At 37.3% G+C, this 18,182-nt stretch overlaps 1 protein-coding gene across 2 annotated transcripts in view; it reads right to left on the bottom strand.

Annotated features, from left to right (window-relative positions):
* Window positions 1-18,182, bottom strand: part of LOC105486253 (ELOVL fatty acid elongase 6) — a 150,013-nt gene that overhangs the window by 34,670 nt on the left and 97,161 nt on the right. For both annotated transcript variants that reach the window (XM_011749010.3, XM_011749011.3), the window contains one exon: window positions 14,945-15,076. In XM_011749010.3, coding sequence (XP_011747312.1) covers window positions 14,945-15,076 — 132 coding nt within the window. The remainder of the gene's footprint in view (window positions 1-14,944; window positions 15,077-18,182) is intronic.

Raw genomic sequence — 18,182 nt, 5'->3', positions numbered from 1 at the left:
CACCAATGCAAAGGACTTTTCATATATGCAGGTTCCGCAGGGCTGACTGCAGGTTTGAGTCTGTGCAAATTTTAGTATCCTGGGTGGTTCTAGACCCAATCCCCTACGTATACTGAGGGATGACTATACATACAGACAGCTTATAAGCCTGGAATTGATTTCCATGGGCGGTTTCTGAAAATGTGGAACAATGCCAAACTTCTGGATTTCCTGATAATTGAAATTCACTCCTAAGAGATAGCATGCTATTTTTGAGATGCAGGCAGAAGATCAGGACACTAGTTGGCTAACATTGTCTATGAAGTATATGAGATCCTTGCCCAGTGAGAGCTTATGGGTAGATGGGCCAACTTTTCTTCTTGTCAAAGCAGCTCATTGTCGTAGGTGTCATTGTTGCCTCAAGACAGCAAGTCATACATTACAGAGAGGCAGTGCTCCAATGGAAAGACCTCGGGGCTGCATAATCATAGCCACAATGGTGATGAGGAGGTGGGGAAGGAGAAGATGAGGAGAACAGTAACTTAGGTATCCAGAGGGCACATACCTCTTCAGTAGATAGCTGTGTTGGAGCAATTTTCTTTGTATTACACAACAGGCTTTAGGGTTTATTCCCAGGATTCTACTCTTAAGGTTTCTTAAACCTCTCTGAGCCTAGGTTTTCTCATTTGTAAAATGAGAATGAAGTACATACCTCAAGGCAGTCTTGAAAGTTAGATAATATAATATATTAAGAGCTTAATACAGTGCCAAGCACCTAATGAATGATGTCTATTATTAGTGTTAGCATTATACCACACAAAAGATAAAATTCTCAAGTTTTTTTCTCACTAATTCCTCATAAAACAGCTAAATCTTGTGTTGAGGTGGGTGTTTAGACAGTATATGGAGAAGGGCAACTTTTTTACTGTGGGTTCCTTTTGAGCAGCAAGATTGACAACTAATCATTTACTATTTATCTACGGGCAAACCTTCTAAGATTAAAACAGAAATAAAAGTAGGTATCCTCTATTCATATTTTTGTCAACCATAACTCTTAAAAGATGCAATTTATGCCATCCTCAATAGCATTGTATATGTAAAGAAATCCAGTCATTAATTGAGATGTGACTCACACTTGGTGCTGGACCTGGACACGCAGGAACACAAGAGTGACAGGGCTTCTCCTCATTAGGGCCACAGGAGGTAGACCTTCCAGGAACTTACAGGAAAGTTTGACTTTCTTTTTTTTTTTTTTTTTTTTTTCTTTTTCTTTTTCTTTTTTTTTTTTTATGAGACGGAGTCTCACTCTGTCACCAGGTTGGAGTGCAGTGGCACGATCTCAGCTCACTGCAACCTCCACCTCCCAGGTTCAAGCAATTCTCCTGCCTCAGCCTCCTGAGTAGCTGGGATTACAGGTGTGTACCATCATGCCCAGCTAATTTTTGTATCTTTAGTAGAGATGGGATTTCACAATGTTGGCCAGGATGGTCTCGATCTCCTGACCTTGTGATCCACTCGCCTTGGCCTCCCAAAGTGCTAGGATTACAGGTGTGAGCCACCACTCCCGGCCAAGAGTTTGACTTTCATACTTTAGAAATTCAGATCCAATTTTATTTGTAATTTTACCTTATGTGTGAATGCACAGGAAGAAATACAGAAGGTATTACAAAGGTATGGTAGAAACAGGATCAATACAATATTCACAGGTTAGGCAAATGGAGAGAGATAGATATAGCCAACTTAAGAAGTACATGAGGCAGAAGATGTTTGTTTGCCTTTACTTTTAATGACTTCAAACTTTAATCTAGTTCTACTCTATCAATTTAAGGATCCACGTCCTTAAGGAGAACAGAAAATTACACACCTATCCTAGAGGTGTCAAATAGATTATAGCACACCTCAGAGTGACTCCTTCACTCCAAGGTTGATGGAAGATGGGTTTGGTCTCAGTAAACATGTATAAGGTGGCAAAAATCAGTTTGAGGAGTTAAACTGAAATCTCTAGAGGTAGGCTGTCTGTTCAGGACTGGAAAAGTACTAGAGTTTTAACTATATTCCTTTTAAAGGCAGAAATTAGATTTTCTTCTCTGCTTTCCTCTCCTGAGCTCTGCGCCCTTGTCCTGGAAAGTTAGTTTCTTTTTTATTTTCTTTGCTTTTTTGCCTACCTATCTAATCGGCATTAAGCTAGTATAAACTCCAACTTAAAGCCGAACCCCTTCAGAGAAACCACATCCCTGCCCCCCGCATAAGAGAACACTGAATAACTAATGATTCATAATTTCTTCAATTCATAAGCAATTCTATTAAACTGCAATGAAAATTTCTGCTCCAGCTCCGGGTTAACACAAATACCTAGAATCAATGAACAATCTCTCCCAGCTACTTTAATCACCCTGCATATCCACTGCTAAGTCAATGGTGCTAATGCACATCTCAGAACAAAAAATACAAAAAGCCACCCCTCTGTCTACCATTGTACCATTTGTAGTCAAATGAAAGGAGTAAAAGAAAATCGCTGCTTTATTAAGTTGTTAGGAAATTGCAATGTGCAAGGAATGAAGTATTATGCCCCAGATCAATCAATCATTTTAATTACATAGACTTGATTCTAAATCTCATGGCTCTGGAAACTGTGAGAATGATCTAGGATAACAACGAATACAGTGAGGATAACAATGAATACAGTGAGGATTGCTTGCACAGTCTCCAGCCAGCATAACAATTTAGTTATAAGTGATAACAAGAAGGGATCAAACAGTCAACACCAATTCTCACTTAATAAATTTTTGAAACACATGCTAGGAAATGAGTTTCAAGGAGAGCTAAAAACCAATGAAATTAGTCCATTTACTAGTAGCTCTGGCGAAAAAGAGTTGCCAGTTTCAAGGAAGAAACAAGAGCTCCCTATGTCATATGCAAAATCAAGTCAGATCTGGGACACCTGTCGATACCCTAGTACCATCAAAAACAGATGACAGTTACTATTTGGAGCTTTGATTAAAACGTAGAGAATAAAAATTGACAGCTTTCAGGAAAGAACTGTCGATGCTTTCAAGGCCGAGGTCATAAGAGGCCTGTAAGAAGTTTCATATGGGAAAAGCATTACATGTAGGAAAATGATTTTCATTGCTCTAATAGCAGCAAATAACCATATGGTGGATGACCAATTTCTCTTTGATGAACACTAGTACCACTTCTTCTCTACAGTCCTCCACTCACAACCATACGTTAAGGACATGTGGACTATCAGGGGAAGGAATACTCATCTCTCTATGTTTCAGTTAATTCTCTGCTCGCTAATGAGAATGTCCAGAGAAGAAATGTCTGGTATTTTTCCATGTTATTCTCCTTAACGTTTCCTTCAGCTAATCTATAATTGTGGTTACAGCATTTTATTTATGGATCATCTGAAGCATTCCAGATTATGCAATTAGGCAATTTCATTAAAAGTTCATTCCTTAAGTCTGAAGAATTGTTTAAGGATTCAACTTTTAGTTTGAAATCTTGTAGTACACACACACACACACACACACACACGTGCACACATCCCAAACCCTGCCAAACAAGAAGGATCTGTGGAGGATCTGTGAGATAACACGAAGTTTATACGAACTGTAATCCCTAAGTCTTAATTCAAAACAATGCTTAACAAATGCCTGCAGGTGTTGTTATACTTATATCTCTTACATCTAAGTGTATCATATCCTAAACTACCATGCAATCTTCTAGTTTGCTCATATTATTTTTCAACCAAGTGTCAAAAGAGCTATGGTATTCCAGCTATTTAAATACTACCCCATTTTGGTAAAACGATTTAAAGAATCTTACATGTCAGCTGTTTCAAGTTGTTACAGCACCTGTAATGCAAAGATATTAGAGAAGCCATATTTTTGTCCACACTCAAATGTATTAACTGCATTACAGAGAATTAAAATGATGATCAAAGAATCTCAAGTTTAACATTAAATTATTAGAAAGTCAGGCACCAAAATATTAACAGTAAATATCTGTGAGAACTGGGATAAAAAGTCTGTGTGTATGCGATTTTGTGGTTTTCAGTTTTGATGCAGAGTATCCTACATTTTATAACTAGAAAGGAAAATTACTTAATCAAAAAGTGACCACTGGATAGATTTTCTAATTGTATATAAGCAATTCAAGTCATATAAGGTTATCAAGTCAACTATAGTTCCTGTGAGCATGAGAATTCACTCTTTGCCTACACATACATAAACTTGCAGTTCTTTGTCATATTTGCATATATCACTCACTGTTATTTTCTTGGAAATAACTGAAATTCCAGGTAGTTCTTGAAGTCAAGAGAAAAGCTGAAAAATTTTCCTATTTCCGAACCCTTTGAAAATAAATGGAGGCAGTTGCTAGTAAGTCTCTTCATTTCCCTTATTTTTTTTTTTTTAAAAAAGCACCTACTTAGGCACTAGAGACACAGCAGGAAACCAGACAGACAAAAATCTCTGCCCTCATGGAACACAGAGTGCAGTGGAACGAGACAGACAGTGAACCACAGAAGTAATACATAAACAGTGGGCTGGAAGACAGCAGGTGTTAAAGGGAAAAATAAGAAAAGGCAATAACAAGCATGGATGGGAATATTGTGATTTTGGATAGGGAGGCTAGAGAAGGTCTCACCAAGGCCAAATATGAGCAAAATTCTAAAGGAGGTGAGGAATAAGCCATTAGAATATCGGGGTGGGGCTGGGCATGGTGGCTCACGTCTGTAATCCCAACACTTTGGGAAGCCAAGGCAGGCAGATCACTGAGGTCAGGAGTATAAGACCAGCCTGGCCAACACGGCAAAAGCCCATCTCTACTAAAAATACAAAATTAGCCAGGCGTGGTGGCGCGCATCTGTAGTTCCAGCTACTTGGGAGACTGAGGCAGGAGAATTGCTTGAACCCACGAGGCGGAGGCTACAGTGAGCCAAGATTGCACCACTGCACTCCAGCCTGGGCAACAGAGCTAAACTCTGTCTCAAAAAAAAAAAAAAAAAAAAATTTGGATGGGCCAGGTGCAGTGGCTCATACCTGTAATCCCAGCACTTTGGGAGACTGAGGCAGGAGAATCCTTGAGCCCAGTAGTTTCAGACCAGCCTGGACAGCACAGTGAGACTCTGTTTCTATTTTACTTAAAATATATATATAAAATATTTATATATGTATAACATATATGTAAAATATTTATATAACATATATAATTATATATAATATATATAACATGTAATTATACATAATTATATATACATATGTATAATTTTAAAAGAATACCTGGGTGAAGAGTGTTCTGGGCAAGGGAAGAGCAAATACAAGGGCCCTGAGGCAGAGGCCTTGTGACCATGTTTGAGGAACAGCAAGCAGGCAAGAGTGGCTGAGGAGAGGGAAGAGGGGAGGTCAAAATCCAACAAGGGCCAGGCCGTGTAGGGCTTTGTAGGCCACTGCAGGCTCCTGACACTACATAACATCAGTCCCTGATTTCTGGATGCATGTATGCATGTTCACAGGTAAAGACTGATAGAATGCAATGAAGACTGGACTAGGGCACGTCTAGGGCAGTTCATGCAAGAAATACAGAGTGAAAAACTGAAGTGACTGGAAACAATAATCACATGTGACTGCAGAACTGGCAGGTGTGAGATTTGTATTCATTAATTCAACAACTTTGTGTGCACTTGGTGTTCCAAGGACAGCAAGACACAATTCTTGCCCCAAGAAATTCATAGTCTACTAAGAAGTACATCAGTTAAGGCAATATATAGTCTGGTTAAATGATGAACTACCAGCAAGTTCAGTGGAGCTGAGATATGGGCTGAAATGATCAGATAGGCCATTATAGAGAAGGAATGTTAAGTCTAAACAATAAGATTTACAGAAAAACAAATAGAGGAAGAATGGAGAAAGAGGAAGTGCAGCATGTTCAAAGACATGAAATTAGGCTTGGACGTGGTGGCTCACACCTGTAATCCCAGCACTTTCGGAGGCTGAGGCAGGCAGATCACCTGAGGTCAGCAGTTTGAGACCAGCCTGGCCAATGTGGCAAAACCCCATCTCTACTAAAAATACAAAAATTAGCCAGGCATGGTGGCACAAGTCTGTAATCCCAGCCACTTGGGAGGCAGAGGCACAAGAATCACTTGAACCCGGGAGAAAGAGGTTGCAGTGAGCCTAGATCGCACCACTGCACTCCAGCCTGGGTGACAGAGTGAAACTGTCTAAAAAGAAAAGGAATGAAATTAGGAATGGGCAAGGTGTGTCAGTTTTGCGGGAAAAGATTCGATATACATGTTGGCTTGCATAGGGCAGTGGTCAAGGCAAGATTGTACATTTTTATGGCGAGATTGAGGTTTTAATGTATAAGCAAAAGTTTCAATTAAGGTTTAAACAGGGAAACAATATGCTACGTAGAGTATCCTTGGGTAGAGGAAACATTTGAAGGACAGCAACTAGTGGTTGTAAAACTGAAGATGTGAAGTGACAAAGATCATAATTGGAGGGTCCAGGGTGGAAACAGCGGTGTAGTCAGCTACCTAAGAGATTCCGACAAGAATTGATACACGTTGGTGACTGGGTAAAGGAGATACTTTGAATGACTTAAAGATGTTCATTAGAAAAATTGTGATAAATTTCAATGAAAAGAAATATCAAAAGGAGATCCAGTTTGGATATTTTAAATCTGAGTGATGATGTGTCAAATGTTTGGAAATATTACAGGCAGAGCAAGTTTTAGTCAAGAGGTCAATCCTAAAAACAAGAATTTGTTAGCAGTAAGTTATCAAATAATCAATGGTATTCTTCCTTTTTCTTTTTTATTGAGCCAACTCAATTTCTCAGTGGGTGATAAATAGAATAACTGTTGTATTTATCATCCAAATTGGGACATTCTTGGGAGTGAAGAAGGAGCTATTAATAATCACACTGAGACAACGTGCATAAAACTAAGACTGTCCAGAGCAGACCAGGATGCACGGACCCCGGTTAAAAGTTCCATCTTAAAAACTTTTAAAAGATAGAAAGTTGCCAAGTCCTTATTTTTATTATAGCTCGTGGTTTCTCAAAAGGAGTCAAGAATTCAGTTAGGGTCACTTTATTGTGATTTGAGACTAGAAAGACCAAACTCTGGCAAAGGATCCAGTTTTAGACATCTAGAAAACAAAGCAAATGTTAATGAAGTAGTTTATGTCATATAAGTCTGCTATTACCTATTCATGATGCTCCTGGCATGGTTAATGAAGCATGGAGGTTTTATGCAAGGGGGTGGGTGGTGATCCAAGCTAGTGTGGGTTGGCATTGGAATTTCTGATGTCAGGTCCCAGTTGAAGCAGTATTTTACTTGAGCTGTCTCTGATGTCAGGGGGATAGAAAAAATTCCTGGTGAGCAGGAAGAAGAGTGTATAAAGGGTAACGGGGTTTGTGTGTATATATACTATGGGCAGATACAGAAAGGACTTTCTTTATCCTGTAGCTGTAATTTGTCAGGTAGTTATGTTACTGCATGTATAGGTCATCAGAATAACAAAATTGATATTAATAATATAAATAGTTGCAATTTGTTAGTTATGTGAATGTGTGTATAGATGAACAGAACAACAAAATTGGTACTAATAACAAAACTGAACAGGACAATGGAGGGGTATCCTGCAGCTCTCAGATTGAAAGGGATTCAAATACAACTCAAAATGCTTAACATGGCTGGGTGCGGTGGCTCAACCCTGTAATCCCAGAATTTTGGGAGGCCGAGGTGGGCGGATCACGAGGTCAGGAGTTCAAGACCAGCCTGGCCAAGATGGTGAAACCCTGTCTCTACTAAATATACAAAAACTAGCCAGGTATGGTGGTGGGCGCCTATAATCCCAGCTACTTGGGAGGCTGAGGCAGAGAATTGCTTGAACCCGGAGGGCAGAGGTTGCAGTGAGCAGAGATCATGCCACTGTACTCCAGCCTGGGTAACAGAGCGAGTCTCCATCTCAAATAAAATAAAATAAAAATTAAAACAAAATGCTTAACAAATCCACTATCCTACTATCTTTCAGACTAGATATCGTAATCTCCAGTTGTAAAAATGTTAGGGTGTCCTTCATCAAGGGAAGAAGCCAACTCTGGCAGTGCTAAGTAAATGGAAGGATTATTTTTCCTATGGGAATGGGCTTTTTAAACTTTACTGTTTATTAAGATTTTTGCCTTGAACATTTGTTGGGCTTTTTAATAATACAGTGTGGGTGCTTCACTTTTCTTTCAGTGCAAAGGGAAACAAAATATATTTTGTTGTCATTTTGTGACCTGACCTTTAAAACAATCAGTGTGCTGGAGATGTTATCTAGGTGTTACGTTATTCCTAGTCTCAGTTATTTTATGTCTCAATAAATTATTGTTATTATGTTTATTATTATAAAACATAACTGCTCTAGCTATTTAGTTTTAAGAAAAATCTGATTCTGCAAAGAAAACTGTTATATACTCTGCCTTCAGAAAAAAGAAAACAAAGAAAAAGGATTTCCTATACATCCATTAATTTTACTCTAAAAAAAATAGGAGAAGCTGTAATTTACAAATATGGCATTAGAAGCAAATTGGAGTCAGCAATTGCTCTGGTTCTTTGATAAAATAACACAAAAATAGGAGGCTAAGGAAGGTACCAAGTATTGGTATGTGATATTTTACATTTTCGAGTAAGCTAAAGATAAAAACAAAACAAGTTTTGATAAAACAATAATTAAACGCACAATATCTGACCTACATCGTATCTGTCTACAGGTTAGAAACATTAACCATGGTAGATTCTTCAAGAGTTGAACACAGGGACAGAAAAGAAAGGTCCTCAAATCATCCTTCCAGCAAAACATACACACTTAACTGAGGGATACTGTCAGAAGAAAGAAAACAAAAGCTATTCTTCATTCTAACTATATACCGATCATTATTGGGTGGGATAGGTAGAGAATGAGGACCAATAAATTACAACATTGTGTTTTAACATAAACTTGCTTTATTTCTGCACCAGCAGTACTACCTGAATCTTATAATATGGCTACAATTGTTGCTGTTTCACTTAACAAACCAAATGTCATTAATTGCATTCAACTTTGCTTTTGTATAGCTCTTCTTTTTATCAAATAGCTATTTTTCCCTGGTTTGACCTTTTTGTAATAACATGTTGTAACATGTTACTACATGTAATGAAATGTTACAAAAGGAATTGAAGCCCCCTTTGGACTCTCTCTAGCCCTATTTCTCTCCCTCCCTTCCCCCAAACAGAGATACTTAGTATCCTGAGGTTTTCATGCATATTTGAATGCTTTTACGACATATATATTCATAAATGTAGTATTAATGAGGTTTTAAAATTTTCATAAGTGGTATTACACTTCCAGGATTATTTCCCAGCTTGCTTTTTTATTACTCCGCATTATGCTTTCCAAAGGCATCTTTGGCTTGTTACTTTTGTACTTTTGGTGTTACATTTAAAAATCTGACATTTATAACACATTTTTCATAAAATAGGAGCTTTTGTCCTATGACACTTAAAGCTTATGGATCCATTTACTTTATATAAATAATATCACTGCAATCATTGTCATTATTGTTTTTGTGGATTAAAATGGGCTACTTTTGGCAACCATAGGAATAAAAACTAAGACACTTATGAGGGGCTTATGCACAAACTGATTTCATTGTTCTAAAACTTGTCATTTTAATTGTACCATCATTTTATAGGTCAATCATGTCCTCACTCCTTCCATATGGGTTACAAACTGTCAGGTATTTTTCACTGGAACAGCTTCAGTTAGTTTTATTATATACTTGTTGGCTTTAGAAATAAGGTAATTGCCAATAATTCTTCAGATATTAGACACTGAATTTGTCTATAAAATCTGGGGAAAACAGAACTTGAATGATTTGGTTAAATACCATTTATCTACTGCTTGCACTGTTAAACAGACTTTTCTGCAAGTTTCCTATGCTATATTTAAGCAGTTTGTTCATAAAAATCCCACAAAAGAAAAAAATAGAATAATTTTCTACTAATCTTGAATATATTTCATACTTAAGCCAGAGATAAAATTTAATAACAAAATGAAAATGTAGCCAGGAAATTACAATGAGGTTCAACAGGAAAAATTGCTGGTTAATAGGTGAGATGTCAAACTATAAAATGTAGAACATCTGGATTTGTGCAAATCATACATAAAACAATTGAGGCTGGAGTAATCACCAGGAAACAGGAGTAAGCAAAGGTGAAGCAACTGTGATATTGGCACCTATAATGGGGAGATGGAGTGGGCGATAGGCCCTTGGCCATCACCTCATTGCAGACCATCTCATAGAAGAACTATCTCTGTCTCCTGAGCAAGGAATGTCTATACTTTTGTCATAGACAATATTTGAAAATGCATGAATTATAGTGTAAGAGCCACTCAAAACTTTCTACAAAAATATATCCTTTATAAAAATGAAATTTTCATTTATGACCAAAATAAGAAATTTCTTAACACTCATTAAAACAACTGTTTGTGAAAAGCAGTTTTTTTGTTTGTTTCTTTTTGAGACAGAGTCTTGCTCTGTTGCCCAAGCTGGCGTGCAGTGGCACAATCTCGGCGCACTGCAACCTCCACCTCCAGGGTTCAAATGATTCTCCTGCCTCAGCCTCCTGAGTAGCTGGGATTACAGGCGCGTGCCACCATGCCTGGCTAATTTTTGTATTTTTAGTAGAGACAGGGTTTCACCATGTTGGCCAGGCTAGTCTCAGACTCCTGACCTCAGGTGATCTGCCCGCCTTGGCTTCCCAAAGTGCTAGGATTACAGGTGTGAGCCACCATGCCTGACCAGAAGAGCATATTTTTGATCAATGTTTTATATCAACTTTATGAAATATTTGGATTCCAAAAAAACAACTACTTGAAATTCTACAGAATTGTGTATGGGATTAGATATGAATGTGTGTATATATATTTTAGGAAATGTGTTAAATGCAGAAAAACACAATAATAAATGGCCAATATGCAAAATTAAGAGTTGTCCACATTATTATACTTGTTTCATTTGTTCTGAATAACACATTACAAAAAAATAAATCTTTTTAACTTCTAAATTGCCAGTCCACTACAATCAACCTCTACAAATGCTGAAATTTTTTATTTATCCATTTATTCATTCATTTATTTTTTGAGACAGGGTCGCTCTGCTACCCAGGTTTGAGTGCAGTGGTGCTATAATGGCTCAATGCAGCCTCAGCCTCCCCAGGCTCAGGTGACCCTCCCACCTCAGCCTCCCAGGTAGCTGGGACTACAAGTGCACGACACCATGCTTGGCTAATTTTTGTACTTTTTGTAGAGATGGGGTTTTGCCATGTTGCCCAGGCTGGTCTTATTTTCTAATAAATCATAGGAATTTAATAAATAAGATGTCTTATCTGCTTCGCCCCCCCAAAAAAGTAAAAAATTGAGTTTATTTTCTTCTAGTACCTCTATATTTTTATATTAAAAATATCATTCTGTAGTCAGACTATTTACTTCCATGCACTGTTGACTAGCATTCTTTAAGCATAGAGAAATCTCAATATGTTCTTCCAAACACAGAAGCATAGAATTCCATTATCAGTGTTTCCCAAATTCTGGCTTAAAAATATTAAGATCCATTGTTTAAAACCTTAGACTGCAGATACTTGGATTTTTCTATATAGTTCTGGATTTTTAAATTTTATACAAAACGTGGCTCTGAAGAAAATAAAATAACAGAATCCATTAAATGAAAGAGAACACAATAAGTTGTCAGTCTAAAAAGGATAAAGTATCATTACTGACTTCTGCATGTGCATTGCAGGATAAAGTAAATGTAGAGTTACTGGTCAACATCGGGAACTTGGATTTTTGGCCTGAGAGGAAGGAGAAATAAAAGTTAAGTCATGAGAATGGTAAAGATTGTTTGGGACCAGCTTGGGCAACATAGTGAAACTCCATCTCTACCAAAAAAATATAGAAACTAGCCGGCTGTGGTGGTACATGCCTGTAGTCCCAGCTACATGGGAGGCTAAGGTAGGAGGATCACCTGAGGCTGGAGAGGTTGAGGCTGTAGGGAGCCGTGATTGTGCCACTGCATTTCAGCCTGGGTGACGGAGTGAGATCTTGTCTCCAAAAAAAAAAAAAAGATAATAGATTATATATGTCTATTCTACCTCAATAAGTAAATTTCCACTTCTGGCTTCTTTAAAGACTTAAATATAAGAACTTACTCAGCACCAACAACCGCCTTTAGTACCCAGATAGTGGTTTCTAAATATTATCTCCTCTCTACCATAGGAATTAGGGCTCTGATATGGTTTGGCTGGGTCCCCACCAAAATCTCAACTTGAATTGTATCTCCCAGAATTCCCACCTATTGTGGGAGGGACCCAGCCGGGGGCGGGGGGTCGGGGGATGGTGGTAATTGAATCATAGGGGCTGGTGTTTCCTATGCTATTCTCATGATAGTAAGTCTCTCGAGATCTCACGGGTTTATCAGGGGTTTCCGCTTTTGCTTCTTCCTCGTTTTCTCTTTCCTCTACCATGTAAGAAGTGCCTTATGCCTCCCGCCATGATTGTGAGGTCTCCCCAGTCATGTGGAACTGTAAGTCCAATTAAACCTCTCTTTCTTCCCAGTTTCGGGTATGTCTTTTATCAGCAGCATGAAAGGCTTTTTGGAGAAATGGCTGATTCCAGTTCTGGACAAGAAATATACAACATGCCTGGCCCGAAATACCTTGTAATTAAAGAAAAAAATCAAACTATCACCATCAAATGGAATAGCAGTGGACTTAAAACACATCAAAATCATGTCTCAAAATCACTGGCATATAAAAAAGTACACATCCATAAGTTTATAATGATTCTTAAGAAAACAAATCTTATTGTTTACATGCTAGCTAACTTAAAAAAAAAACCTGATGAATATAGACAAAGAATCGAGCATTTATCCTAATCTTTGCTATAATAACTGTATATACTTCAAGATAACCAAATAGTTGATAAAGGCAAGTTGTTTCTTATAGAAAACCTCTTCAAATATTAAACCTGAATGTAATAAACCTTCTAGATCTAACTACAACTTAAAAGAAATAGAAGGTACAGAAAAATGGAATCAAGCAAAATCCAGGCCAGAGGAAACTCTATGGGGTAAACTATCTGGTTTCTTCAAAGGATGAATCATAAGGAAAAAGAGAGGAAATCTGTTAAGTCAAAAGATATCAGTTAATGGAAATGTAAAGATCTCATTTTGATCCAGGTTCTTAAAAATAAACTGTAAAACAGGAATCATTTATGAGACAACTAAAGACATTTGAAATTTAATGAGAAATTATTTAGGTAAGATCATAATACTGTGTTTATTTTTAAAGAGTACTTAACCTTTAGCCATGGTATGATTTCAATAAGAATTATTTCAGCCTCTATTATTAATAGTTCCAAATAATTTGGGGATGAGAAACAAGGTGAGCAAGATTAAATGAAGTAAAATCAGCCAAGTGTTGACAATTGTTTAATCAAGGTAAGGGGTGCAGGGGAGTCATTGTACTTTTTTACTCTGCTTACAAGTGTTAAAATTTAAAATTACAAAAGATAAAGGTTCAGGGAATATTGAAAAATCAGTAAAATGGTGAAAGGCTTCATTAGGATAGAGATAAATTCCCCACAAATATCAAAATACTTTAGGTGAGGCATATCTGTCAAACTTAAATGTAAATAAAAATGAAAAGACTTCTTTATATTACAGAGAATCATGACCTGATACAGATTGAACTGGAAGGAGATTTTAGTGACAGATCCAAATCATGAGTACTTCAAACTTAGGGCCTTACAAATTGCACTGAAATAAAAAGTATATTCAGCAGTGGTGAGCAAGTGGGTGTTTTAGATGGAGGGATCCAACATTATGGAAAGGCACAGATCATAAGAGTTTAATGGAAATACTCTTCCTGCTCAGTCATTTTTAATAAGCTTTAAGTGACTAATGAAGCTTTAATGATAACATCCAGTTCTGCTTAGAAGTAGAACAGTTAATATACAATATGAAAAAATACAAATGAGTATTTATAAATATGAAAATGAATAGTTTTGTGTTTCATAGTATATGTACATTTACTCTCCTCCTGTTCCTCCCCAAGCCTAGTTATAAACTTGCTCGTTTTGACAAGCAAAACACCAACAGAACAGGTGCCTTTGTTAGCACTCTAGGTAAATCCTGGCACTTGCTTGGACACCAGCTGGGTGCTAATTAGTCTTGTGATTGCCTAGATCACAAAATAATACAAGACTGGAAATGCTCCTGAAAGCTTCTGGAGGAATGAGTCTGCACACCGGCTGACAGATGCCCTGGAGAGAACAGGCCTTGTCCTGACAGCCTCTGTGTTGAGTTCTTTCACATTTATGAAGCTAGAGCTGGCTACATAAGCACATGCCTGCAAGTCTGTTCAGGGAATGTGGGTGGAGGGTGCTTTTGAAGATGCAGAGCAAAAGCATTCTCTGGTCCATCAATACTGACACAGATGTCCAGTGTCTGGTCTATGTCTAAGCGTCATCTTTTGATTAAGTGTTAGCAATAGCACACCCAGGGTATTTGAACCCTATTCTCCAATAGACTTCAACAGGTTACTTGTGTGCCTTCCCATTTAACCTTTCATCTATATTTAGCCAATAACACTAATGAATTACTGTACTGCTTCTCATCCTAACAGATGAATCAGATTACTGCATGGCCAATTTGGACAGGACAAGAGATGGCCTGACAATTCTCGAAATATACAAGATTGGGTACATCATGGCAAATGGCTGCAGTGAAGGCTTTCTTTCTGAACACTTTATTTTATGTCCTCATCATATTCAATAATCAAAAATATCAGATTTAAAATCAAATGCTCAATCATTGCATTCTTTCAGCAAGTGATAAAATGGATACATTTTATTAGAAAAATGAAAAAAACCTACCTGAAGACTGCAAGGGTCAGAGACCAGAGCACTAATGGCTTCCTCAGTTCAAACTTTGCTCGTTTGTTCATTAGGTGCCGACCACCGAATACAAAGGCAGCATACAGAGCAGAAAACAGGAAAGATTTCTTCCTGCAAACAAGCAAACAAAATCTTTAAGATATTTTTAGTCATTAGGAAACATCAAATTTTGTACCAGTTCTCCTCTTTTTAAGCATTGAAAAAATATTCTTGAGAATATTCCTGCTTCACTGAAGAGGGTGTCTAGTCCACAGGGCAAACTGGTGTTCTATTGAAATCTCCCTTGACAAATCAGGTCTTCCAGCAGTTTAACCAACATATTAAGTATCACGCCAGAATAGACATACTTCCTTTTTAGGCTCTATGACTGAAATTTCAATAACATAGCATCGAAGTACAAAAAGTAGCCTTTTCACTGAGAGAAATAATTTTATTCTTTAGAGTTTGTTGAGCCAATTTGGATACACACATGAATTTTTAAAAAGTATTTTTATTGGAACTATTTGGTGACATGGTTGTGTCTTGGAACAAGATAGACATTTAAAATTTTATCTTGGGTGGGCGTGGTGGCTCATGCCTATTATCCCAGCACTTTGGGAGGTTGAGGTGGGTGGATCACTTCAGGCCAGGAGTTTGAGACCAGACTGGCCAACATGGTAAAACTCCCTCTCTATTAAAAATAAAAAATGTAGCCAGGCATGGTGGTGGGCACCTGTTATCTTAGCTACTTGGGAGACTGAGGCAGGAGAATCGCTTGAACCCAGAAGGCAGAGGTTGCAATGAGCCACGATTTTTGAGACTCCCTCTCAAAAAGGCAAAAGAATGAAAGAATGGTTACTCCATAGGCAGATTAGCCCTGAGGACTGCTGGCTGGCTATTTTTATGGGTTTTTAAATTACATGCTAAACAAGGGGTGGATTATTCATGAGTGTGCTGGGGAAAGGGGCGGAGATTTCCCCAGGAAGAGAACTGAGGGTTCCTTCCATTTTTAGACTGTATACTCTACCATGGCATTTGTAAATTGTCATGGTGTTGATGGGAGTGTCTTTTAGCATGCTAATGCATTATAATTAGCATATAATAAGCAGTGAGGATGATCAGAGGTCACTTTTGTTACCATCTTGGTTTGGGTGAGTTTTGGCCAGCTGCTTAACCATATCCTGTTTTATCAGCAGGGTCTTTGTGATCTTGTGATCTTGTGCCAACCTTCTATATTATCCTGTGACTAAGAATTCCTAACCTCCTGGGAATGCAGCCCAGTAGGTCTCAGACTCATTTTACTTAGCCCCTATTCAAGATAAAGTCACTCTAGTTCAAATGCCTCTGACAACAATACTGATAATGCCAAAAAATAAATTCAAAAGCAAAAATCAACAAACTTCTATAATAGAACTATGATTTGACAGAAAGCAATAGAAACCTTATAAATAATTTAAACAGTTGAGCATGTTTCCTAAGAAAGCAATGTTTCTCTTAAAATGGGTCTTCCCCATTCAATTAGATCAATAAGGAAAGGGTTGAGAAGTAAGTTACAAAACATAATATCAAAAGCAAAATGTGTTCACCTAAAGAGTATTATTTGTAAAATGCTTCATGTTTTCTCCCTTCATGCTGACATGTAATGCTGACTCATAAGGGACTTTGCTATTTACACAAAGCAGCATTCCTATGTAAATGAATGCAAGTGACCTACTTAGTGAATACCAAATAATGCAATGATTCCAGAAATCAACGCAGAAGTAAAAATTAAATAAATCACTTTCACTGAGATTTACAGACTCTTCTCTTGGTCACACAAGACCTGGAACACAGTAGGTGCTTAATAAATATCTGTTGAATTAACATGGTCTTGTCCTATCAAATTTTCTGATGGGGAAAATAATTAGGCATGTGTGTACAGTAAACAGGCAGTAAACACAAAGTTGTACTTTCCCTGTAATAATAACGAAAGAGTCCGATATTCAGAAAAATATTATGTTACATTTTCTTCCCCCAGAAAGACATTGATTATTTCTATACTTCAATGAAAAGTGGAAAAGTGAGACAATTTTGTGGAAACTTTAACTATTGGACATTTCAGGAGGAAAGTACTTTTGGCCATAAATTATATATATATATTGCTTTATTTCTCCTGTGGAAATTGCAAGGGCATGGAATTAAATTACTTAAGAGTCACAATCACCATTTCTGTTTATGCACATATAAGCAAAGACTAAAGAAAAATAAAGTTCTACCAAGTAGGCGATAGTAATATGAAAAAGTATATACTTTTTTCTAATTTATAAAGGTAATAAATGACAATAATCACATATAATGATTTATAGAGTGTCTACCTATGGGTAGACATGATGCCAAAAAGCTTTACCATTTAATACTCATGGTGCAGGTAAAGTATTATCTTTATTTCATAGATAAACAGGCTTAGAGGTAAAGTAGGCCTAGATTTTCCTGTTCTTGTGGTAAACTTTCAGAAGAAAAAGGGGTACTTGATGTGTTATCTTATAAGCTGTAAAAATTCCTTAAGCTCTCCTGTTGAATTACATAATCATTGCATAATGTGTAGAACATTGTGTAACTGTGAAAAGATGAAGAAGAATTTCCTATCTTCATGTTTCTACTGTCATATTTTCTGAGCCTGGGAAACTTTCATCCAAACCCTCTTTGCTTCTTTGAGAACAGAAATTAGTTATACATATACCACTGAAGACATTTCCTTAACATTATTATTTATCTTACCCATTCAACATACTTGAGATTCTGATTTTTGCTGTATTAACTGTATTACTTGCAATCATAAACAAACCAAGTTAAATGAATGTCTTCATACAATCCTATCATTCTAGCCATAAAGGGAAAAGTAATGCCTCAAGAACCAAGAAAAGAATAAAAAATCTTCCCTATGTATTTTTTCTCTAATTTCCTCACTTCTAAAATGAGAAGTAGTCCTAATGCACTGCTCACATCCCAGCAAGGGCCATTCACTTTTCCACATAATTTTTAGAGCTCTCTACAAAGCAATTCAACAGCTAAGGCAATGAAGTCAGTCAGTACAGAATCATAGAACTTGATAATTGCAAGGAACCTTAGAGGTGGAGCCCAATTTCCTCCTTCAACAGAAGAGAGAATAGGGAACCTGATGACAGTAGTCACTCACAGTCACACAGCTGCACACTCTACACTGCTCAAGACTATCCAACATTGTCATGGCTGTGGTCAA

This window comes from Macaca nemestrina, chromosome 3, assembly GCF_043159975.1.
Source record: "Macaca nemestrina isolate mMacNem1 chromosome 3, mMacNem.hap1, whole genome shotgun sequence".
NCBI lineage: Eukaryota > Metazoa > Chordata > Mammalia > Primates > Cercopithecidae > Macaca > Macaca nemestrina.
This window is presented reverse-complemented; position numbering and strand designations above follow the sequence as displayed.